At 35.6% G+C, this 26,869-nt stretch overlaps 1 protein-coding gene across 3 annotated transcripts in view; it reads right to left on the reverse strand.

Moving 5' to 3' along the window:
• Nucleotides 1–26,660, reverse strand: part of IPO8 (importin 8) — a 68,443-nt gene extending 41,783 nt beyond the window's left edge. Inside the window, exons 1-10 of one of the 3 annotated variants that reach the window (XM_082352125.1) lie at nucleotides 26,342–26,660; nucleotides 21,167–21,219; nucleotides 16,171–16,327; nucleotides 13,461–13,619; nucleotides 12,313–12,469; nucleotides 7,152–7,241; nucleotides 5,540–5,634; nucleotides 5,012–5,096; nucleotides 2,572–2,706; nucleotides 810–909 (exon numbers count right to left, since the gene is read on the reverse strand). In XM_082352125.1, coding sequence (XP_082208251.1) covers nucleotides 810–909; nucleotides 2,572–2,706; nucleotides 5,012–5,096; nucleotides 5,540–5,634; nucleotides 7,152–7,241; nucleotides 12,313–12,469; nucleotides 13,461–13,619; nucleotides 16,171–16,327; nucleotides 21,167–21,219; nucleotides 26,342–26,355 — 1,045 coding nt within the window. In that variant the 5' untranslated portion in view covers nucleotides 26,356–26,660. Of the gene's footprint in view, nucleotides 1–809; nucleotides 910–2,571; nucleotides 2,707–5,011; nucleotides 5,097–5,539; nucleotides 5,635–7,151; nucleotides 7,242–12,312; nucleotides 12,470–13,460; nucleotides 13,620–16,170; nucleotides 16,328–21,166; nucleotides 21,249–26,341 lie in introns of all 3 variants that reach the window. The other 2 variants (XM_082352124.1, XM_082352126.1) reach the window with 2 other exon arrangements.
• Between the last annotated feature and the right edge of the window lie 209 nt (nucleotides 26,661–26,869).

A 26,869-nucleotide genomic window follows, 5' to 3' on the forward strand; every position in this document is an offset into this window, starting at 1 on the left:
GGGAAGCACTGTGGTCACAGCACCTTCAGCATGCCTTGGTCAGTGCTAGTCTTATCAATTATTTGTTTCAACATTCACTGAAGGCAGACTAGGGCCAAGAACTTGCAGAGGAATGTAGTGGTGTAGAAGGGATGGAGAATGCAAATTAAAGCAAGTAAGATAAAGTCCCTGCCCTCAGATAGCTTCTTCACCGTGGGAGGAACAGAGGTACACAAATAACATCTTCCTATGCTAAGCACCTGAGTACTCCAGGAAGTGCTTAATTCAAACTGGTGACAAAAGGGAATGAACTTAGGCAACCTACACAATTCAACAGCTTCCTGGAAGATCCAAAGCTAAAAGGACCCACAGAGAACTGGGCCACACAGTGGGGTCATCAGAAGTAATCTCATTCCCCTGTGGAATACTCAGTCCCTAGGTTAAGGATGCAAACTAAATTTGGGTGCTCCTAAAATATGCAGAAATGCAAAGGATCTCCCGGACTGAGAACAACCCAATCTACAAACAGGTATCCCAAAAGGCACAGAAAGGAATGGTCCCTGCAGATCAGCATCACAACAGAAAGAGTTATACGTAGATGGCTCCATGACTGCTTCAGCACCCATGAGAGGGATGGACAAATAACGCAGCTTTTCATCTCAAGTCCGTCGGGTCAACAGAACATCAAACTCTCACGAGTTTCAGAGTTTATCGTGCAAAGCAGAACTCTGGGAATTTAACAAAGTAGTAAAATCTGCTTAAAAGTATAAATTTAGTTCTACTACTTTACACAGCCAGGAACTGATGAGGACTAAAATCATCTCCATTACCAAATTTCATCCTTATATACTCATATGGATCTTCCTGCCACAGCTCTTCATCTTCATCTTTATAACACATCACAGAAAAAATCACATCTTCAGAGATATTCTAACAAGAGAAAAAAACAAAACAACAAATGGGTATAGACTATTCACATTTGGCGAACACCAAGAATGAAAGCCTTCATGAAGTTAGTTTTCCAAACCGTTATATTAATCTTTCTGTTAAGCTTGCATTGGCTAAGGTGAAAGCAGGAAAGCAGAAGCCTTGGGGGTAAGGGGTGGGGGGCAGAAGAAGTTAAACATAAGATTGTTTTTAAACAACAATTGATTAAAGGTACAGAGAAAGAGATGAATGTTATTCTTTGAAGCAAGAGCGGGGATAATAAAGTTTTACTATCAATATTAAACATACCTAAACATACCTTGATTCTTTAAGGAAGAGAAATAAATATCAAACCAAGGTTATATTTACTATTATATTACTTATTGTGAACATTTTTACGTTTCCATTTTGATCCTAAATGTCAATATTTCAACAACATTAACATTTTCTTCTCTTTTTCCATTTTCAACAACTTAATTTCCTACCCTACAAATGCAGGCTTCAGTGGGGGGAAAAAAAATCACATCTAATAGCCTCTATGTTCACTACCGCTAATGCTCTACCAAGCCCTTCCGTGCTCTAACAATTACATATGTAAGAACAAAATTAGCTCTTATCACTTCTTCCAAATTAAGTAATTCTAAGAGAAAAAAATTCAGCCTAATAATCAGAGTTTTCTTACTCCTACGTTACAGCCATGTAAAAATAAGGCCAAAGGCATCAAGTAGAAAAAAATGCTATCACAGTTCACCCTTACTTTACAGGCACACAGTAAATAAAATGAAATCTGTATCTTTATTAATTGCAAAGAACCAATCACTATTTGATCAAGGGAATTAGGCAAACATTATTAAAATGTCCACGGAAAACAATGCAAAAGATCTAATATCTGTAAGACCTATAATAAGATAACACTAAACAAATTCTATCCTAGACACCAAAGACAAAGTAAAAGAATTGCTTTACTTTTTAGATACCAACTTAGAGATTACAGAATTTAAGAATTCATAGTTTGAGAGGAAAAAAATTCCGTTCCTAACATCTTTGAATTACCCAAAATTATCTGTATGTAAATATTAATTTATTTATTAATGGTCCATAATTTTTCATTCTGATTTATTCTTTAATAACAATGCTGATTCTACCTTTAAGTACACAACTGATATAAAAACCGAAAACTTCAACTTCTTTTATAGAATTTAACAATCTAAAAAGAGAAATAAAAACCTTGTTTGCTCATACCTACAAAAGAAAATGGTCATGTATCAGGCTGCATTTCCTGCAAAATAACACTACCTTAGTAGAGCCCTGGTGACTGTTTTCAAAATGCTATCATACAAAATACCTCATTTGATCCTAGCAACCTTTAGGTAAGAAGGGTAGAAAAATATTATCTGACCTAACAGAGGAGAAACAGAGGCTAAATGAGATTCCAAGCAAGATTAACTAAATCCAAGCCTTCCAACTCATACAACCTGAAAACTTCACTCTTCTCAAATACCTAAATTTCCAAGCCCTTCATATCAGATATAAGACTGCATTCATTTGAAATTATTAATGGAAACAAAAACATATTAAATATAAAATATGGGATTAGTTAACACTTACCCTGTCCAGAAAATTTAACCAGAGAATGACTTCCGAGAGCTGCTCCCTGACACTAACCTGTATGTGCGGCTTCATCTGCTTCCAGGTTACAGAATGAACAACGCCTTGGTTGAGATAGTTGAATGCTTGCTGAAGAACACGGGGAGCTACATACTCTTTCTGCCTATATTGGTCTAAAATTTTTAGTAGTACCTACAGGAAAATAGGAAGAGAAAACATAGGAAAACATAAACAATTTTAAAGTTAACAGGATGGGCATTTTAGGCATGACATAAAACCAATGCAGAAGTCATAGAGATAAAAATTAACAGATTTTTAGAGAAGTAAATATTTTGTGAGAAAGCACACGAGCTGTTTTAATTCTTAGATAGGTCTTTGTGATATTGAACTGAAGGGTGTCTCACTGTGATTTCCAGCCATTTATCCTACTTCTAACCTGTGGAACTAATCAAAATAAGTCTATACACTATTCCACATACTAGCTCTTCAAATAAATTAAGACTCCTGTCAAATATTAACAGACTTGACTAAGTGAACACTGAAAACATCCATATAGCAAGAGACGCCATAAACATATTTTAATATTTGATAAAGGTGCATTTCAACTGGAAGAGAAATGGTAAGTTATCCAAAAAACAGTATTGGGACAGCTGACTAGCCCTCTGAAAAAAATTAAGGTGGCTCCCTAACTAAACTTCACACCTAAATAAATTCCAGATAGGGAAATATTTCAACAGCAACAAAAAATGAAACCACAGAGTAACTAAAAAAGAGTGTGCAAAAATTTTATTTTATAATCTCAGACCCCGGAAAGTCTTTGTACAAATACCACAAAACTGAGAAGTTATTTTTTTAAATATTGATTTTAAAAAAAAGATTGTTTCTAAGGAAAGAACCACGCCCAAAGCAGCTGTGAGGACCCAAGGACATGCAGTCAGAGGCTGCACTACAACACAGTCCAAGTCTTCCAATTCCTGATCTCCAGAGTCCTTCACTACAGCAAGCTTATCACTGAACTGCTGAATAAATAAAAGGGGTTCTTTTAAAACATGTACAGAATTTATAAATTCAGAACATGAATTCAGTTCAAGTTATATAAAGTTCAGGTTTATAAAATTCGTCAGAAGTCCTACTATCACCTAGAAACTCCTTCTGCAATGCAGGCTAAAAATGGATGCTACTAAACACAGTTCTTCCTAATACAGTTGCTGTTCACACAAAGTGGAGGTGGTCGCAGATGAGACACAATAGTAAAGAAGAGAACAGTTTTTGATTAAAAAAAAAAAAACTTTTTAAAATATCAGGAATATATACCTTAAATGACCAATGTTCAAACAGTTTATGCAACAGCATGAAATTTAAATGTGTGTGTACATACATGTTTATGTGACACTGGAAAACCTCTACTGAACACACTAGAAGAGGGCATCAACTTTAGGATGCTTACTGGGGTTTAACAGCAGTGGAAAGAGCAGAAGACAGAGCTAACCAGCTCCCTGATTATCCTAGTATCTAAAATGAATGGCTGAATATTTAATTTTATTCATCACTCACCAATTTTCCCTACAGACTTTCTCATGGGCCAACAAAATAATCTGTGAGAAAATTATAGCCATAGCTTTCCTGAATTGCTGCAAGGTAATTTTTAGAAATGATAATCCATAAAATGATACTAGACAAAATGATAATCCATAAAAGGAAGTATTCCATCTAAGATGACAGGTTTGAACTTTCTATCATTGACAGTAAAGAAGACTAATCTGCATAGATTTATAAAAATCTACAAACACCCTTTGTATCATGAAAGCCTTTTACTATGTCTGATTAATCTTTGCTTCCTTAATATAGCCCTGACACAGCCAATGCTCAATCATTACTGAATTTCATTTGTTGAAATAGAAACAAAAATTTCATGATTCAAATGGCCATACAGATAGTCTTCATGCCCATCTATCCTTTGTAGTTTGTAAATATTAATATCAACTTGGATTATTTCTCAAGAACTCCTAATTTTCACTGTACAGAATGGTTCCCAAACTTCCACAAAAATGTGTAAGTTCTCAGCTGAAAGTCTTAACTTCTGAGCTCAACTCCTCTTGAAATAGATCAATTCCTATTACCTAAATCTTCTGACATAAAAGCTTAGAACAAAGAGGTGAGGCTCCAAGAAATAGAGGGTAAGAAACTCATGCGAGGTCAGGAAGTTAACTGAAGAACCTGATCTAATACTGGCGACTGCTACACAAGTATCAATCAACAGACTTGAAAGGTTTCAGTCCAGCATCTAGGAGTCTAGAAGGGAAATTCTTGCAGTAGCTACCCTAGGACATTTGGTTCTAAAACAGACTACACTGCATTAGATTCCCAGAGCTGCCATTTCATCCCCTATAAACATGTATTAATTAACATGTTTGTAAACTACTTTTAAATGGATAGAAGTGACTTAACTACTTTCAGCAGTAACCATCCTTCTATTTTAAAAATATAAGTTTATTACCTGCTGAATTCCCACTGCATAAGTTTTCAAAAAGAATTCAGAAAATTCAAAGTATTCTTTTGTGACATTTCCTGGGCTTCCATATCTTAAAATACAAAGAGAAAATGTTTAAATACTGCAAATTTTAGAAACAAAGCATGCTCACCAGTTTAAATACTTGTTGAAAGATGTATTCTATTGGGACAGAAAACTAACATTTTACCTTTTTTTCACAAGCCCCAAAATGAAATTATGATAAGCTGTACTCAGACTCCAGGCCATACTTAAAATTTCAGACAGAAATATCATTTCTTGATCCTTTTTACAGAGAATAGAAAGATCCAGAGAAGACTGTTCACCTCACTATGATCTCAAAGCCAATGATCACAGTTAAGCCTGCTTTAAATCAAAGCAGAGGGTGACTTTTTGCCCTCTGCTGCTCTAAAGAAAAATAATCATATACTGTAGAGCATCAAGGGACTATTCAATTTTATTATATCCAATATTGAGGTACTAACCATAGATTGTAAATCTAATAACCAGAATTACCGTTCAAAGAGACGAGCTACAATGTGTAATGCCCACTTCTTACACTTCCACCAGACTAATTCTGGTCTATCATCCTCATCAATCTGCAGAGTCTCCTAGGAGGACAAAAACACCCAGATAAAATTCCCACATAATGAAAAGGTTTGTGTGACTAACAAAGGCAGAATAAATATTGATACAAATTAAGTAATATTAAATGTGAATTCAGACTGCCATACAAATGCAAATTCTTACTTTATAGATTGCTAGGTAGGAATTAAACAAGCAAAGCAAATTTCAACCAACCAGTGCTGTTGTTTTATCTTCTATCTTTAAAAGGCCCAAATAAGTAGAAAACAAAACACAAAATACCATATCCCTCAAGGAAACTCTCTGAGATGCCAGAAAAGTTCTATATCTTGATCTGGGTGATGGTAACACAAGTGTATGTTTGTCAGAATTCACTGAACTGTTCACTAAGTTCTGGCATTTATGTGTATAAACTAAACCTCAACATAATTTGTCCCAAGATATGGACAAAGGAAGGAATACTGCACATTTGGAGACAAGCTCAAAATTTTAAATATTTGATATATTTTAATTTAGTTAATTTGATTAATTATTTGAGTTAATTTGATAGATGAAATATAGTATCACTGTTACTACAGATAAAAATGAGACACCATCTTTCACCTATCAAACCGGCAAACTTAGAATTTAACAAAACAGACATTCTCAGTCACTGCTTATTAAAGTATAAACCAGTGCACTGTTTCTGGAAAGCCATTTGCAAGATCTGTCAAAGTCTTGCACAGGGAATTATAGCCAGTACCTTCTAATAACTTTTAATGGAGTATAACCTATAAAAATACTGAATTACTACGCTGTACACCTGAAACTAATATAATATTGTATATCAACTATACTTCAATTAATTGATTAACTAATTAATTAATTAAAGATCTGTCAAAGCCTTAAACACTGCTAAGAGGTTATCCAAACAAAATAATCATGTATGTGCATAAAAATTTAACTACATCCTTATAGTCAAAACACTAAAAAACTAAAACAACCTAAATATCTAGCAAATGAAGCATTCAACAAAAATGGCACAATGTAAAAAAATTCATAATCATACAAAATATTTACAATAGATTTTAAGTGAAAAATGAACTTCAAAACAGTACCTATCTATACCATTTTTACAAATAAAATATGATTGCTCCTCCTGACAAATTTCATTAATGCTCCTTTTTCTGTATACCCTTTTAAATTACTTTTTAATAAGATTTTGTCAGCATACCCTTTTTAATCACTTCTTCCTATAAAGATTCTGTAATATTTTTTGTAGAAAGAAAAAATATATGGTTGTATATAAATGCAGAGAAAAAAAGACAAGAGGAATAAATACCAAGTTTTAAAAATGGTTATCATTTTTAGTAGGATTAAATAGTTATTTTATTAATTCTGTTTATCTGAACTTTCTAAAAATGAGTATGTATCATTAATTACTTTTATTACAGTAGTATTTTTTTTTTTCTAAATAGCAGGCTGGTATAATAAATCAATCTACCACAAATAACCCAAATCCAAGTTTTCCCCATTATTCTTAGGAACAGAAGCCCTTTCTTACAGGTGGAACAGTCCTGTCAATAATAGTTCGGAAGATCTCCATCCATGCCGTCATGGTTTGGTTATTCACCAGCTGAAGAGGCAATGCATACTGAAAACAAAGGACAACAACATCAGACAATAATTCCGCCCCTCTAAAAAATCAGCAATTTATCTATATTGAAAGGTTGAAATATATGGAACGGTTAACACCTGACCATGAAATTAGTAATTTCAGATGGTTCAACCTAAAATTTAACTTAAAACAGCTCTATAAACATATGTATATAAATTAAATTTTTTAAATCTAGAAAATATACATGCCATGAATTATTTCTCTAAGCTTTTTTTTTTTTGGCCGCACTGTGAGGCACAAGGGGTCTTAGTTCCCTGACCAGGGATCGAACCTGTGCCCCCTGCATTCAGAGCACGGAGTCTTAACCACTGGACTACCATGGAAGTCCCAAAGCTACTTTTTTAAGTAAAAAATAAATAATAATGCAGTAAGGCATCATTTGTTCAACATGAGATTCTAGATAAGTGATTTTTTACCATTTACCCCTTTGTGTGTCAAACTTTTCATTTTTCCAGGTTTATTGAGATATAATTGATATATAATACTATGTATGTTTAAGGTACACAACAGGATGATTTGATACACATATACATTATGAAATTACTATCACAATAATGTTAGTCAATACCTCCATTACCTCATAAAATTATCTTTTTATTTTTGAAGTATAGTTCATTTAAAATATTATATTAGTTTCAGGTATATGAGTGATTCAGTATTTTTATAGACTATACTCCATTTAAAGTTATTACAAAATAATGGCTATACTTCCCTGTGCTGTACAATACATCCTTGTTACTTATTTATTTTAGACATAGTAGTTAGTATCTCCTAATCCCATGCCCCTATCTCGACCCTCCCCACCTCCCTCTCCTCACTGTTAACCACTAGTTTGTTCTTTATAACTGTAAATCTGTTTCTGTTTTGTTATATACATTCGTTTGTTTTATTTTTTTAGATTGCACATGTAAGTGATAAGAGTATTTGTCTTTCTTTGTCTGACTTATTTCACTAAGTCCATCCACATTGTTGCAAATGGCAGAATTTCATTCTTTTTTATGGCTGAGTAATATTCCATTGTGTGTATGTAGATACACACACCACCTCTTTATCTATTCATCTATTGATGGACACTTAGGTTGCTCCCATATTTTGTCTACTGTAAATAATACTGCTATGAACATTGGGGTGCATGTATCTTTTCAAATTAGTGTTTTCATTTTTTTCCAGATATATACCCAGCAGTAGAATTGCTGGATCATGTGGTGGTTCTGTTTTTAGTTTTTTCAGGAACCTCCATACTGCTTTCCATAATGGCTGTACCAATTTACATTCCCACCAACATGTACGAGGATTCCCTTTTCTCCACATCCTTGCCAACATTTGTTATTTGTAGACTTTTTTTTTTTTAATTAATTAATTTATTTATTTATTTATTATTTTTAGCTGTGTTGGGTCTTCGTTTCTGTGTGAGGGCTTTCTCTAGTTGCGGCGAGCGGGGGCCACTCTTCATTGCGGTGCGCGGGCCTCTCACTATCGTGGCCTCTCTTGTTGTGGAGCACAGGCTCCAGACGCGCAGGCTCAGTAGTTGTGGCTCACAGGCCCAGTTGCTCCGCGGCATGTGGGATCTTCCCAGACCAGGGCTCGAACCAGTGTCCCCTACATTGGCAGGCAGACTCTCAACCACTGTGCCACCAGGGAAGCCCTAGACTTTTTGATGATAGCTATTCTGACCAGTATGAGGTGGTATCTAGTGGTTTTGATTTGCATTTCTCTGATAATTAGTGATGTTCAGCATCTTTTCATGTGCCTGTTGGCCACCTGTATGTCTTCTCTGGATAAATGTCTATTCAGGTCTCCTGCCCATTTTTAATTGGGTTGTTTTTTTGATATTGAGTTGTATGAGCTGTTTATATATTTTGGATATTAACCCCTTATTGGTCATATCCTTTGCAAATATTTTCTCCCATTTAGTAGGTTGTCTTTTGTTTTGTCAATGATTTCCTCTGCTGTGCAAAAGCTTTTAAGTTTAATTAGGTCCCACTTGTTTATTTCTGCTTTTATTTCCTTGCCTTAGGAGACAGATCAAAAAAAAATTGCTATGATTTATGTCAAAGAGTTTTCTCCCTATTTTCTCTTCTAGGAGTTTTATGGTTTCCAAGTCTTAATCCACTTTGAGTTTATTTTTGTAGATGGTGTGAGGAAATGTTCTAATCTCGTTCATTTACATGTAGCTGTCCAGTTTTCCCAGCACCACTTACTGAAGAGACTGTCTTTTCTCCATTGTATATTCTTGCCTCCTTTGTCATGGATTAATCGACCATAGGTACATGGGTGTATTTCTGAGCTCTCTGTTCTGTTCCATTGATCTATATGCTTGTTTTTGTGCCAGTACCATGCTGTTTTGATTACTGTGTCTCCGTAGTATAGTCTGCAGTCAGGGAGCCTGATACCTCCAGGTTTGTTCTTTTTTCTCAAGATTGCTTTGGCAAATCAGGGTCTTTTGTAAATTATTTGTTCTAGTTCTATGAAAAATGTCATCAGTATTTTGATAGAGACTGCATTAAATCTACAGATTGCTTTAGGTAGTATGGACATTTTTACAATATTAATTATTCTAATCCAAGAACACAGAATATCTTTCCATTTCTTTGTATTGTTTTTAAATTCCTTCATCAATGTTTTATAGTTTTCAGAGTATAGGTTTTTTACCTCCTTGGTTAAGTTTATCCCTAGGTATTTTACTCTTTTTGATGCAATTGTAAATAGAGGTGTTTCCTTAATTTCTCCTCCCATAATTATCTTTTTTTGTGGTGGAAACTCATTCTAATGACTTTAATGAAAATCTTTATGTCATGAAACATTCAAGAAACATTTTTTCAATTACTTTCCTCTACACTGTGGCATGAAATCACAGTCCACTGTATTACAGTGTGCAACCCCACCCCTACTACACCTTGAGCTACAGGAGATGAGGCATAGCACCTCTGCATCCATGCATTCCAAAACCTACTACACACTAAGGACATAATGTTAAGTAAAGCTCACAGTCTAGTTGGGGCGGAGGGGGGACACATTTAAACAAGGAATTACAATATGGTATGATAAACAGTACAGATAAAAGCAGTATAATGTTGATAAGGGCACCCATGAGGACCACCTAATGCAGCCTGCTACTATCAGAGACAACTTCCTGGAAGAAGTGATATGCAAGCCAAGACCTGGAGGAGCACAAATTGACCAGGGCATAAAGGGGAAGGAGAATGCTCCAGGCAGAAACACAGTGCCTTAAAGGCTCAGAAGTGACAAGAGGACATGATCTGCTCATGAAGCTGAAAGAATTTCCATATGGCTGGAGTGTAAAGAACAAAGCTCAAGCTAAGTATGGTATAAGATGAGGCAAGAGATGAAGGGTTTTATAGGCCATGGGAAAAAGTTAACACTTTGTTCTAAATGCAGTGGGGAGTCAGTTGGCTTTACGATGGGGAACATAGGAGGAGCAGGCTAAGGGCTGGGGGAAAGTAACAATGAGTTCACTTCTGGACAAACGAGTTCTGAAATATGTACGGAATATTCAACAGCCCTGTACACAATATTTAATAAATGCTTAGACAAAATCAATTTCATTGTATCATACTTTTTAAAACATAAACTTTTCTGCCTCTTCCCAAATTGTCAATCACTTTTTACTTACATAAACACTGTAACTGTGCCTCTTAAAGCCTTCTAAATTTTTGCTTCCAGGATTTCCCACTAAAGAATATTACTGTATTAGCATATAATAGATTACTAAAATGGTTTCAAATGATGAGGTTTTTTTTCTGTTTTTTTAGATTTTTAGCACATACATGTTGAGGAAAAAAAATTTAGATTTTTGTTCTCTTAGCAAACCAAGTAGAAGTAGAGGCTTTAAGAAAACGATTTCATCAGCCTCTGTCTTACTTACTGATTCCTGGCTATGCTCCTCCCAATAGGAAAGGAAAGTCTGGCTCAGAATAAATGGGATATTACTATATCTAACGGCAAAACATCTCACTGAATAAAAAATATTTGCCACAAAGTGATTCTCCTGAGAAAGATTTCTGAACGGAAGAACAAAAACAAAAGCACCGTACATCTTCCTACCTTATTACATTTAAAAAAAGAAAAAACAAAATAGAGGGTGAAGGAATATGTTTTCCTAGTAGTCCAGTTTCTTCTCTTTTCTCAGATGTGCCTCCTTTCCCCTTCTCTCTTCCCCAAAAAAGGCTAAGCTGAAAAAAAAGGAAAATCTGCCTTGGACTGTCTCTATTAAAAGTTTAAAAGATGAGGCTAAAAATATAAATCTTTATTCAAGTGAAATATTCTAGAACAGTACAAAAGTACTTACGTCAGATAGAAGCCAAGAACAAAACCAAACTATCTTGGCTCTCTAGCCTGATGAAACTACCCTCTTGCCGTGACTAATTTAACTAGAAAGCATGAAATAAAGGCTTAATCCATTCATCATCACACAGTTTAAACTGACAACAATTATTCTTTCTCCGCCCAGATCGAAATAACTTACCCAAGTCTTTTGAGGATTAAATTTTAAATATTTTTATATTTAAAACATTCCATATTAATGTTCTTTATAGCTTTCAGGTAAGAAAAAGGAAGTATTTTAAATTAAGGTAAATGAGGCACTCAATCTTGTTTGTTAGCTTTAAATGGGTCAAATGCAAAGAAACTACCATCAATATGATTTCCCAATTAAAAAAAGCAGCTCTCTTCTTTTCCTTCCTCTTCTCCTATAATCATAACTAATCTACAGGCAGAATGCTATGGACAGATTAGTCAAATTATCGGGTTTCAGGGAAGTTAACTACCTTGTTTCTTCCATACCCAGACTTCAGACACTGCGGGTGAAAGGCATATGGACACTGAATCTCAGCTCTGCCACTCAGATAACCTTGGACAATTAAGTTGACCTCTCAAAGTCTGTTTGCTCATAAGGATTTTTTTAAGGAAATACATGTGAGAATATACAATATGTAATTTTTAACAATAACTGACACTTACTGAGCACTTTCTATGTATCAGGCAGAAATACAAGGCTCCGTATTTGTCTTCTGCTATAGAAACTTACCTGCACAAGTGCATAAAAGATTTTCAGGATCTGCTTCTGTATTAATACAGAATAATGTGAGGAATCAGGAAGGAGCTGCATGATTTGTTGCTGAATACGAGGCAGAAATATTTGCATTGCTGCTATAAGAGGTTCTCTTTCCTCTGCTTTCTTATATCTACATAAGCAAAGACAAAAAGAGAAAACAATAATTTCTCCCCCACAAAAGAGCTATAAACAATGAATGAAAAACAATATTTTTAAACTATATAAAGCTAAACAATAATATTCCAAACACTAGCTTACATTTTCTGTTTGGATTGTTAGAATAAACTTGAAAGGAACTTTGAAAGAGCATATCCCTGTTTTAGGCAGAATACCTAAAATCTTTCTAGAAAGAGACTAGTTCAAAAAAATCCAAGATAGTTTTGCAACTTTCCTACATTGATTTTTCTAGTACTTAAATTAATTTTCACATACCACAATTCTTGCTATAAAATACAAGTTGATAAACAGTTCAAATAGACATTCCTATCATATAACAAATAATGTGGTGGAAAAAACATTTCTCCGTCTACCACCCTACTTTGAGAAGTTAAAACAGTTTACAAATTTAGGTGCTCTTAGACCACTTTAACACGTATAAATCTAAAATATCCTCTAAAAATCATTTTAGAAGGAAGACTACAGGATTTTGCATGCAGGAGCAGCAATCCCCTTAGAAGCTAGAAAGCACTGCTATTAAATGCGACACTAGTCCCACACCTCCCAAGCAACTTTTATAGAAAAGAAAGTCACTAGCAAAGAAACTTGAACATTTTCTACCTTGCATCCAAAAAGGTAAATGTTTGGTTTACTTAATGATGTGCTTACTTAAAGACAAATGTTAAGGTACCTCTCTCCATCAAAATTTCCAAGGAAAGCTGTTAATAAACAGTCCTCTGAAACTAACAAATAAGTTTGAAAAGCACTAACTTAGAGATTAGTACATTAGCAGATTAAAGATTCTTTGAAAAATTGTAGTAAATAAACATGTTTAACTGTGTTTAATCCAACATTTCCCAAACTAACCTGATTCTGTAGAACACCCATAGCAGACCCCTCTATGCAATGCAATTCTTTCTAAGTAACAGGAGGCTGGTATCTTCAGCCAATAGAAATCAACTTACTCATATGTCTTCACCAGTTGATACAGACATAATAAACTGCCAAGCCAGCTTCCACTGCTCTGTGATTGCAAGTAATAGTCTATCTTGTCGACTACCGCTGGCCAGTGACCAGGGAAATCGTATTTAATGATGGCACGGAGACACATTGTTAACTGGACTCTATAAAGTGGGGGAAAAAAGTCCAAAATCTAAGTAGTTATAAATATCAGGCTTCAAAGACCTCTAATATTGTACATAAAAACACTCTGATTTCTATTTACCTACATTATATAGATATTTATCTGGCGTGGAGGGAAAAAGAGCAGTCCTATAAAGAAAAACCTATAAAGTCCTATGAAGAATTTTAAAATAAATTCAGGGACTTCCCTGGTGGTCCAGTGGTTAAGACTTCGCCTTCCAATGCAGGGGGTGTGGGTTTGATCCCTGGTCGGGGAGCTAAGATCCCACATGCCCTGTGGCCAAAAAACCAAAACGTAAAACAGAGGCAATATTGTAACAAATTCAATAAACACTTTAAAAATGGTCCACACCAAAAAAAAAAAAAAAAAACTTAAAATAAATTCATTAAAAATTTTCCCAAAAAAAGACAATGAATCCACCCCAGCTCTGTAAAATTTCCCAGCTTGTTATATTTTGTATTTTGGTTATCATATCCTAAGGGGGAAACAAACCAAAAAAGTATTTTATCATTTCAACTGGACAAACTTAGCCTAAAAATGGTCAAAGTAAGTAAAATGGAGGCCTACATAACAGTGGGAAACATCTCTGTGAGCCAAAACCTGGAACCATTCATCATCAGTTCCAAGTCACACAGTATTTTGCACCTATCACTGCTTCCTGAGATCCTAATTTTTGTATGAAGTAACAAGCATTAGCTGGCAATTCCTGAAGAGGAATGCTAAGAGCTATTTCCAAAGAAATAAAGAAAAAAGCAACAGGAAAGACATAAAAAAAAAAAAGAAGAAATCTCTTTAATGAAACCACAAAGTGAAGCTATGAAAGATGTGATCTCATAACACTTAGGTCAGTAATCATTTCCTCAATTGGATCCAACTGTAATTGGGATTGACAAGAAAGTGAGGGGAAAAAAATTTCTCTTCTACCAACTATTAGTATGTCCTTACATGGTCACTTGCAAATGGTTGGAGAGTGAATCTAGCTAAATTAGGATTCCACAGCGCCAAGACAGCCAATAACTTGATTTCACTGAAATGAAACAAACAAATAATGCCTTTCCCTTGCAAAGGATCTTTTCCAAATCTAATTGCAAAAGATCCTTTGCAATACTCTTAAATAAACTTTGAGAATATTTCTTTAAGAGTAGTTACAGTTAAGCCTTCAGGACATAAAAGAAGCAAAGCCACAAAGAACTGTCTCATAATAAAGATAACCTCTTGTGCCACCAGCAGCTGTTCCTAAACAATAAATAGGTCATATTTGTATTCAATAAAACTGAAACTTTTCATTTTTTTTAATTTCATCTTCAGGTTGACCCTCTTAATCCTTTCTCAATTCCAAGCCAAGCAAAGGATGTTTATGAACAGCCATCCTTTCATATATTAATGTGTAGAAGCATTGCTTGCAAGATTCAGAGAGATTTGAAAATGTAAAGATTTTGACAAGAAGTGGACACATGATGGTACCACAGGGAAGCCAGTACCAGATGGCATTTGGGCAACCAATGAGAATGATGATTTTCTTTCATCAATACCCCTATTTTCTCCTCTTACCCAAACAACTGCACAAAGAGGTGTTCAATGTTTGTCCACCTTCCTCACTGTTATCCTCACACCTTCTTCCCTTTCTTCTGCTTATGCCGATGTACATTATACACTCAGGGATAAGGTTACATCTAATCTCTTGAAGTTAAATAATTTCATTCCCCTACCTCAATTTCATCTATTTCCCTCCCACATGTTCAAAAGAAACCTAATCACTTGCTCATGGTGAAAAGAATTTGTTTCTCCTGTTTTAAGACTGCATTATTTTTTTGACCTACACCTCTGCTGTCCACTAAGGGCAGGTACCAGCTACATGCACACACTGTAATTTAATCAAAATTAAATTAAAAATTCGGTTCCTCAGTTACACTAGCCACATTTCAAGTACTCAGTTGGCTTCTACGCCACATGGCTAAATATCAGACAGTGTGGATATAAAAGATTTCCATCACTGCAGAAAGTTCTATTGGACAGTGCTGCTTTATAGCATCTAATCTAAATTTGAAAAACCAGAGACAATTCTTCTAGTTTATATTTTCTCTATCCTGTCTTCTTCAAAAGAAAAGAAGCTCAGTTCATAAAAATGAACAAAAAGATACGTAAAGTGTTACAAAAACTGGTAGGTTAAAACCCCCATAAGTCAATTTCCCTGTATCAGGGAAAAGAAAAGCAGATAGTAAAAAGTCAAGAGCTCATAACTAAGAACACAGGTTATTCACATAGCAAGGATCTATACAACAATTTTAGTTAGATTTTTGCCTCAACTCTTTTTGTGGCAACTTATAGAAACTAAATTTTTTTTTCCAAAATATTTTGAGGCAAAGAATTACAAATGCAAAAACAAATAACTAAAACTGTACTCTTTGAGTGCCCATCTTCATTACTTTATCTCTTTTAAAAAACAAACTTGAGGCTGATGATTAAATCCAACCTCCCCCATTCATATATTTTGGGCTTCCTACTAAGCATACAGAAATAGTATAATGTACCTCACTAAATCTGGAGACCGAATTATTCCTTCCACAATATTATCACGTATTTGCTGGCGATCATTTTCATGAATGTTAAATGGAAATATTGCTTCTCCTGGTGGAGGTTCTCGGTCCGGCCAGTACTGGGTCACCATGTTCTTCAAGTAAATGGCAGCTAAGTCAGAGAAAAAAAATGCTAAAGTAGCAGTATCAAAAAGATGGCTTTCATTCAGCTTTACAGAGCATGAAAGCCTAAACCCTTCAACGCTAAACATGATACCCAGCAAAAATGGAAAATCTTACAGTTATAAATAGCCAAGTGGGGAAGGGAAAATGGATAAGAATTTAAAGTTTCTCTTTAGCTAGTAAAGCAAGCCTAACCAGGAAACATCTCATTAAATCAAGCTTCCAGAATTTACATGACAGAAAAATGATCCAGGGACTCAAGTATGCATCCTTAGACTAAATACAAGATGGTCTAAATGAAACTCTACTAAATGTACTTTGAGACTGTAAGAGTCATACTGTTCATAATGCCTAATACTGAACTGACAACACATGAAATTCTACAGTCCTTCATGCAGATTGCTTTTTTTGTTTTTCTTTCACTGGCTATTATCCCGCACTACCGTTTTGAAATACCTATAGTATTGGTAATTTTTATCTAACCCTTTTGAAATATTTGCCACTTGCAAATATAACAATAAAGAAAAGGACATCAGCTTTCAAATATTTTTGGAAAATCTCAGGAAATTTCTTACCTGTTTATTTCTATCAAAATACATAATCAATGATTCTATTCCTATTCTTTTTAATCATCATCAACATTTAACAAAAGACTTCTGAAAGAAGCTAACATACTGCTACAGAATTTTGATAGGGGATGTGAAGTTTTCTAACCATCCCAGCTGAGCACTGAATGTAAATTAATACTTATAGTGTCATATTCTTACATATACATAATATATATGAATAAAGAGAGATGATCTGCAAAGCATTATAACTTTCTTCCCTTAAGTTTCTCCTCTCCCTTCTCCCCCCCACCCAATCCTCCCTTCATCTCAATTTTAACATAAACTAAATTGGCTCGTAAAAGCATTATACCACAGAGAATAAACCACCATGTTCTACATTGGCTATAATACAACAGAAACCCAATGAAATTATAAACCTGACACCCTACAAGCTCCTCTTTCATTAGTTTTGATTCAACACAGGTCTGAAAAAGACAATTTCACCTAGGATTTCCATTTTTTAGGACAAAAACAAAAATTATTTGAGAGAGTGAAAGGGAGGGAGGGAGGGAGGGAGAGAGAGGGAGAAAATGTGTCTATATGTGAGATAGTTTGGGTTTTTGTCTTTTTTTAATTCAGATCACACAGGCTCTGGACTAAGTACCATCGTTTGTCCCAGTATATTTATTTTTTAATATTACAGTCATCAGCAATAAAAATACATAAACTGTTGAAAAAAATGAATAAATGATCTAAGAATATGGTCCAACCTGTCAGCAGTTCAGACTGATTTCATGAGATTAATCTTTGCAAAAAGAAAAATCAAAAAATCAATATATTATACACAGCATTTTAATCCCTACAGAACTAGTCTTGAAAATAAAAAACAACTTTCAGAAGCAAAGATACAGACATGGTAAAATCATGGACTTACTCATAATTCAGTCATTAAACGCTATTAATTTTATAACTAAAAATATTTTTATTATGGGACATCACAAGAGATGGCCTATATAAAAGGCACACTGACAAATTTGTATATGTTGGAATAAATCTGCAATTAGTTAAAATAAAATTGAACTTAATGAATAATTTGAAAAGAGAATATTAATTACTCTCATGGATAATCATGGATTACTAAAGATAATGAAGGAAAAATACCAAAAATAACTGAAACTGTACCAATAATCTAAAAATCTCCCTTTAATCATTTAATTCAAGTATCTAACATTTGCCAAAGCTAAGAAAATACAAATATCTTAATTCCTTCATAAAGAAATTAAGTATTAAAATTTGCTTTTCTGCAGAATCCACTTACAATTTCAAGCATCTTAAGTTTGAAATTAGTTTTAAAACATACACACGCTTCTCCCCTTCTCAAACACAATGAATCATCACATACGCTCTATCCTCTGGACCCAGAGCCACCACTACACAGATCAACTGGGTTCCATAACCTCAAAGGGGAAAGGATGCCATTAAACTCTGTGAAGCAGAATGCTGTGCTTTTTGAGTTGATGTTTTTAAGCTTTTTCCATTTTTCATAGTAATTTGGTAGCCCTTCTCTCCTTCTCTCCCTTGTTATTACTTTAATCTGTTAAAGGCTAGGAAATAAGGTAACAAAGTGTATATATTATATCTAAAACAAGATTAAATAGATTCTGAGTATCCTACAAATAAGACACATTAGTTTTAACAAAAGAGCTTCTTGAAGTGCTTCTGGACTGATCAGAGGCAACTTTCTGTTTATTTCTAGGTTTTGTATTCTGGAACACTGAGGTTAACCTTAATAATGCTATTAAGCTTACCAATCAAAAGGAAAACAGTGAAGCAAACATCCAAATTTATTTTGTTTGGCTTGCCAATATCAAAATATTACATTTATTTCCTATTTCTTCACAGTAAGGTAATAAAGGACATTCACTAATGAGCTTGCTTGATAATAGCAAGAATATTTTAGAATTGCCCACAAACAAAATAATCAAGAACTGAATATTTTGCAGAACTAAGTATTTCCACTTAATATTAGCATAATTTTTTACAGCTTTATACAGGCTGATATTTTTTAATCAAAGATCATATCATTCTTCTTAAAATGTCATGCTAAAATGATAAATTATCTGTCTGGGTGTCACCATCAGATTCTTGGAGCATTTGTATTTTTAATAATAGATTAAATAGAACAGAAAATTTATAAATGGCACTTAAATTCAGGTGATAATGTAGAAGTCTACACAGTATATTTCAGACTGTATAACAAAATGGATGCTCTAAAGTAGAAAGCTGTCCTAATAAATTAGGACATGATCAACCACCAAGACAAACCCTGTCATGTGGCTAACAGATTTGAAATCTACATAAACTGTGAAGAAAAAATTGCCTTTAAATGCTATTTACATTTTATATCAAAACTTAATTACCTAAGTTATTAAGATTTAAAGTTGTATACAGTTGGTGAGGACATGGGGAACCCAGCATTCTAATGCACTGTTGATAGAAAAAGCAAGTAAATGCAACTTGGTGATAAGATTCAAAATTCTAAATGTTAATATTGTTAGTAACATTGACCTAGCACTTCCATTTGTTAAAATTTATTCTGTGAAACTATCCGCACGAGCATCCAGAGATATGTGTCCAAGGATGTTCATTTCAGCATTACCTCTATCAAAAACAACAAAAAGGGACAATAAAGGAAATGTCCACTAATATCAGATTGCTTAAATAAACTATGGCAGTTCTAATTCAAAGAAATATTGAATAATTTTTACAAAGAATGAAGTATATGTACATGCACTGACATGGTATGATCCCCCAAGGGTATAAGGTTAAATGAAAAAAAAGGAAATTATAAAATAGCATGTGTAATACAAACAGATTTTTGTTACTTTTTAAAACCAGCTTATCTACAGAAAAAAAAAGAATTAGAGAACCATGCACCAAAGTTGATTGTAGGTATCTTTGGGGGTGGGATTAAGAGCAATCTAATAATATAAACTGTATTTTTGTAATGTTTATATGTCATATAAAGAAGACATATTAATTTAATAAATTGCTTTAAGATATTTAAAAATACTGTTTCTACAAAGCTTTATGGGAAATTCACAATGGTGCTATAAACACTTAGGTTATTAAAATAGGTTCCACTTAGCAAAATGTGGTTTCAAAACAGCCCTATTTTATAAAACAAAGATTAAATTGAGAATTGTGGTTTCAAAAAACTTACATAGAAGTCTTATAAACCTTATTAAAGTAAAAAAATAATTCCACCGTGAAGGTTTTTCCATAGGTTTTTCTTAACCACAAATGGATCATTTAGAAAATCATACATATTTTTCCAAAACTTAATGGTTCCCTACTTTTTTATTCTGTTATGTTCAAGTAAAACTAAATACTTTTATCAGCATGTATAGTATAATCCCATTTCTATATTGTTCATCTATCCTTCTACTTGAACACATGCAAAGACTAATGTTCACCCAATGTTAATGATGGTCATTTCTGAGTGATGAATGTCAGGTAATTTTTTTCTACTTTTTTGTTTCTATTTTTCTATATTGCCCAAATTATTTATTAGTACATATCACCTACATAATTCTTTAAGTCTCTTCAATTACATATTTTTTAATTAGCTATTATCATTTTACCCCTTTTATCATGAAATTATTCTCTTTCCAGGACTCATTACACTCCAAGACTTTCTCCATTTTTTAACCTTCTGGGTTCTAATTACCAGTTCATTAAAAAAGTAAAAAGAAGAATTATACACAACATCAGGGAACTACCCTAAGATCCCTCAGACTCAAAAGTAAGTTTCATGTTTATAACAAAAGTCCTGCTCCCCAATCATGTGGTTAAGAACACCTGTGCAAACCTTATCTCCATGATCTGACGCATGAATGGAACCAAATTAATATATACAAATTCATGGCCTTAATCTATGGGCACAAAGGCAAGGCCACCAGGAAGCATTAAAAATTAGGGAGATAAAGTTATTAAAACTGGGAAAGCTAAGAGGGAAAAATGACAAGGTTATAGAGAAAAGGAACTGTAGCTAGAAGCTAGAAGGGAGAAGAGGAAAGAAAAAGCTATGGGAGATTTAAGAGCTCAGTATGGACCTCTAAATTTCCAGGGAAAAAGAGAGTGGAGTTTTTAAGCCATTAGAAATACTTCACGTGTGTTTCCTATGTTTTCAAAGAAAGCAGATATTTAGAAATGAAATAAAACGCTAGTCCTACTTTTACCCATAAATAAACTTATAAAGGATAAAAAAACCAACTCACCTGCCTGGCGTACTGGGAATTCCACATGGTCAGAGACTATAATCCGAAGTAAACTGGGGGCAAAATTGATAATCTTGTAAGACTGAAATTACAAAGAAATATTTTATAAAAAAATAGGGCAATATAAACGAATAACTGTTAGCACCTGTTCCTGAATGCATTACTGTCCAAATAAAAGAATCACTTTTAAAGTGAGAAAAACTCTCCAAAGCCAAATGAAGATTACTAAAATACTCCAAGTCAGAAAAATTTACTTAGAATAAATTGATGAATAAATGAGTAAGAACACTTTCATGTTTTTTGGACATATATTGTCAAAATGCTCTCCGGAAAGGGTGTAGCAATTTACACTCTCAAGAGTAGAATACGTGTGTGTTCATCTATCTAATATAGGGATTAGCATTATCATTCCTTCAAAACTTTTAAACCTTATTCATATTTTAAATTACATTTATTCTAGCTTGAATTTTTTTTCCTGTTTGTTGGCTATTTGTTTTCTTCTACAAATTCCTTTTTCCCCTCACCCTTTTGTAAGTGGAATATTTGTTTTATTCTTAATAAATTCTAGGAGATATTTTATGAATTTAATCTCAAATTTTTGTTTGACTTATACATTGCAAGTGTTTGTTTCCAGCTTATTTGTGCTTCAATTTTGTTTATGGTATTTTTGACAAACAGGAAAACATGGGCTACAGAAAACAAGAGATCCAACACAGAATATGGACAATGGCTGTGCATGAGCTATAGAGAGGAACCAGTCCAGACTGGAACAGTGTGCTTCACAAGACAGTGTTGAGAGCTGTCGTCACCAGCTGCTCTCTGTTGCCAGAGCATCTTTTAAACTTAACAATGCCCAAGTGAGCCTGTGCTGATGAACTGCCTGCTGCCTGGGCCATTTCTCCCCATAGACATGTTCTACTTTGACCTATTCCTGAGTTTGGCCATGGTAACTTTAGAAGCAAAAAAAAAATAGAGAGCAGCCTATTCCTTCTGATCATATACCCTCCAGATGTCTAGTACCTGGACCTAGTACCTGTCTAGTACAGGCCTGCCACATTCCCAGAGCTCACACTTGGCCTTGCCCGCTGACATTCCCAGAAAAGACTCATACTCAGTGAGGGTAAAGCCAGACCATGATGCAGAGAGTCTTTTCTGCTTACCTCCTCCCAGGAGCCTGGATCTATGGTGCATCCCTTTCAGTACACCACTAGGTTTATGCATACCACTCCATTTTTTAAATTTATCACCTTTCCTATTATTTATAATAGCATTTATTAAGATAAATGTTCAGGGACTTCCCTGGTGGCGCAGTGGTTAAGACTCCATGCTCCCAATGCAGGGGGCCGGGGTTCGATCCCTGGTCAGAGAATTAGATCCCACATGCATGCCACAACTAAGAGTTCACATGCCACAACTAAGGAGCCTGTGTGCCGCAACTAAGGAGCCCGCCTACCACAACTAAGACCCGGTGCAACCAAATAAATACATATTAAAAATAAATAAATAAATGTTTGACCAACAATTTGGAGAAAACTGGCATCTTTAAAATATCGCTTCTTTCCATCCAGGAACATTATGCTTTCCAAGTCTTTCCATATCTTTCAGTAAAATTTTAAATTATCTTATAATTGCTCTTCCTTTCATCCTGTATAAACCTCAAAATCTTAAATCTGTTGTGTATAAAGTAAATTGAAACCACCAGAAATTTAAAGTAGTTTTTAAGAAAACAGATTTCTTTTAATAGCAGTTTACAGGAGTCAAAATTAAAACAGATTTAGCTCAGTCTCACCTTCTACATTTACATTCTTGTAAAATAACTCATGTTTATAACTTTTGAGATACTGTAAGATCCTGTAGTGAATCATTGATTGAAACATATATATTGTTTAGTTTTAATCTACATAGTTTACTTATTATACATAAGTACAAAATAACCTTTACACTTAGATTAATACTACTTATTTGGAAGTAGTTATAGTGGAGATTTTATTTCAACACTGTTGTCATTGTACACATTTTGGAACTCCTCTTTTTACAACTGTTTGACATTTCAGAGAACTTCTGCAACTTTTTGTCTTCTTTCAGCCTTGATTCAATCAACATTAATTTGATCAGCTAAAACATTCAGTGGTAAATTCAGATATATTCTCATATTACTTTCCTTACAAATATTTATCCAATTTCCTTTTCTACCCTGGGCTTCAAGTTTCTAAAAAATAATAATAATACTATCTCTCAATGATTTCTTGAGGATATTTGGTTCATACCTGTGAAGTTTTCTGAAAATAAACTTTCCTTGCTTAGCTAAATTCTGCATTTTATGAGAATTCATTTAAAGCAAAAAACCTGATGTTTTTCCACTCTGCCTCATTGCTCCCTCAACATTAACTTTTCCAGTCCTCCAACACACCAAATTGAAGGCCTTTACTGAACTTGCTCTTCCCTTTCTTCCTCTCCCAGTTCTTCATCTGGTTCACTTCTTCACAATATCTAGGTCTCTGCTCAATGCCATTCTTCAGAGACTGATCACACTACTTATACATCCCAACACTCTCTCTAGAGCTTTACTCTCTACAGCACTTATAACCTAAAATTGTATTATTTACTTTTCTGTATCCCCCACTAGAATGTAAGGTCCATGAGAGCAGAGTCTTGTAGTAGTGCCTGCAAATAACCCGATAAATATGTTATTCATAGAAGCAAACTCTCTTAAAGGGCAATAAAAATGATACATACAGATGCATGGAAAAGGAGAAATTCCAAAGAGTGGCAATGAAAGTAAATATCTTCCCTTTTGAGGCCATGATTTATTAAAAGAAGACACCTTTCTGGATGAGTTACTGGAAAAAGATATCTACCCATTCCTACTTCCCTATGCTGCTGCTAAAGGGACTGCTGGGTTTAAAGACAATGATGAATGTGTACAGGATCCATTCTTAATATCCTCCAATAACACTGAAAACACATTTTTTCCAGAGAAACAATATCAGATATAGCAGTCAAGGAGCCAGTCCTTTGGAACACAGGCCGTTATGATTTGAAACTGCCTACTCTTCTAAATGGCAACTGACAAATCAATCAGTACACTGTAGAAACTGCCCCTATTTCCTACGCAGAGAATGTTTATCGTGGGGGGACCTAGACTAAAATATTAAATAAGCTGGACCCTAATCATTTATGGTAGATTACCCACCTGTTTACTCAACAAAAAAGGAGGTTACAGTGCTGGTAAAGGATAAAGCATACAAAATCCGACATTAAAACCATGTTTTATTAAAAGGTTATGTGACATTATACTTTGGTCTTCTACTTACAATTCAAAAAAATACTTAGAGCATATTACAATCCAAAGCATTATACTAAATATAAATGTTAAATGAGTGACATAGCAATAAGCTACTTTTAGAAGTTGCAGAGGAAATTGTGGTCTGTGATGAGTTGGGTGGATATGGGGCAGGGCAGAGTGAGGTTGGAATGGATTTGGATTGAAATATCACGAAGAAAAGGGTAGAAATGGATCCTAAATGTCTCTTGTAGTTCTGTAGGCTTTCCTACCTACCTTTTCCACTTCAATAAATTCAACCGCACTTACATACTGATGACTCAGAAACAAAGCAAGGGTGGGCTAACAGAGGCAGGGTAGTACAACATGATAGCAAAGACACGATCCCTGTCAACACTGTCAGTATAACATCTGGCCTCACTGTGAAGAGAAACAGGCCAACTCCCCTGTTCATACTGGTAGATTGCAAGTTCAGCTCTTGCTTTGTTCCTCCTAACCAATGCCTGGATTACTACTCTTCTAGCCAAGCAACATATAGTACTTTTGCTCTGCAAAGCCTGGGACAGGTACTGACTTTAACTTTCCCCTATTCTGAGTGAGAATCCTTTTCTCTTTGAAGCACCGATGCATTCCCTTTGGGCTTCAGTTCAACTCAACCTTCCCTCCAGAGTCAGTGTTTTCACTCTCCCTTTTATCTCTTGGAAATCCTGGATTCACACTTACTCCACCCAGATTTCCCATTAAAATAATCCCTTTCAGAGATTTACAATGGATATCTGCACTTTAAAGTCAACTACAACCAGGGAAAACCTAAGTGAACTCCTACAGAAACATTTACTTAGGACGGTCGTTCTCACACTTTAGGAAGCACAGAATCACCTAGCTAGCTAATTAAAACATAACTGGGCCCCATCCCCAGAGTTTCTAATTCTTTAAGTCTAGAGTGAAGCCCCATAATTTGCATTTCCAACAAGTTCCCAAACGATGTTGATGGTGCTCATCCTGGGCAACACTTTGAGAGCCACTAATTTAGGTATATTCCTTTACATTTTAAGGATTATTGCAACCTCAAACAGCTGTCACTCTATCCTGGGGGTGGACCTTAATTTGTACTTTTTAGTGAGAGGTCTCTGATTCATTCTTACAGGTGAGGAGTAAAATACAAGCTAGGGTTTGGGATCATTAAATTTGTAAATGTCGGTAGTATCGCTGGAACATGGTCAAGCCTAGTTAGTAAGAATAGAGGATGGGGGATGAAAGAAAGTCTCACACATTTTACCGTTTATAAGAAATCCCTACAAACACTTACTACTCGGCGTGTCTTTCGCAAAGCACTACCACCATAAAAATTGCCTGTTCTTCCAGAGCACTCTCCTGACAGCATTTCTCCAACGCTCCAACAAAACTCTGCCAATCAGTGTCTAAACGGTGCTGCCAACCCCACAGAAGCAGTCGATGGGCAGGGTTTCCCACAGCAACACCTAAAAAGGGCTGGGTCTGCAGAAAAGCTGAACTCAGATTTGAATTTTAAGTGAATTTTCCCACCAAGTCAGCGTACTTAAGGAAAAGAAATCACATTCCTAAAACACTAGCAAAGCTTGCTAAAGCTTCTTTTTGCAGACCAAGCAGGCTGAACAAACTGCACTGGGGAAGGAAAACGACATGAAAAGATGCAAAGGTGGCCAACAGGTGCGTGAGCCGTTGAGAAAAGATCCGGGGAGTGCGGCGCCACTGGACCCCGGGGCGGGGGCTGGGGCGAGGGTGGAACCGGCCGAGAGACGCGTCGGGGTCTGGGGCCCGGGGCCCGGGGCCCGGGTGGGGGTGGAGATCAGGGGCGTCGAGGAGGGAGAGTCCGGCGAGCCGGCGGGGGGCGCCGCAGGCCTGCTCCTTACCTGGTTGAGTTCATTCTCAGCTGCAATCCGCAGCTTCGGGTCGATGGTGCCCTTCAGCGCCTGGATGATCCGGTTGAGGTCCATCTCCCCGGGCGGGGGCTCCGCGGCCCCCGGACCAGTAGGCCAGACTGCAGCTTTAGTTTTTCTTTTGACCCTCTCAGCCGCCTCCTCCGCGACCCTTGCACTACCTCACTCCCCACCCCCCGCCACCGTCGCCACCTGCAGCCACTTGCTGCGCCACTCTGACTCCGCGCCCCCTGTCCTCCCTTTCTACCCCCAACAACTCGCTCTCCATTCACCCTTTTACGACAGCCGGTGGGAGGCGGGAGAAGTAAGAAGAGGAAGCGGCGCCTCCTTTACGGCGGCCTCTTCCCCCCGGGCGTGATGCTATGGCCGCCCCCGCTGGCGGCCACCATGCTACTGTACGGAAAGTAGTCTCGGCTTCTTTCCCGGAGGGAAACCGGTTTCACTAGCTCCGGCAGGCGGCAGTCTTGCTGCCATACGGAAAAGAGCCTCCCGCCTCTTCGC

The sequence above is a fragment of the Balaenoptera borealis genome (assembly GCF_965194805.1).
Source record: "Balaenoptera borealis genome assembly, chromosome: 13".
Taxonomy (NCBI): Eukaryota; Metazoa; Chordata; class Mammalia; order Artiodactyla; family Balaenopteridae; genus Balaenoptera; species Balaenoptera borealis.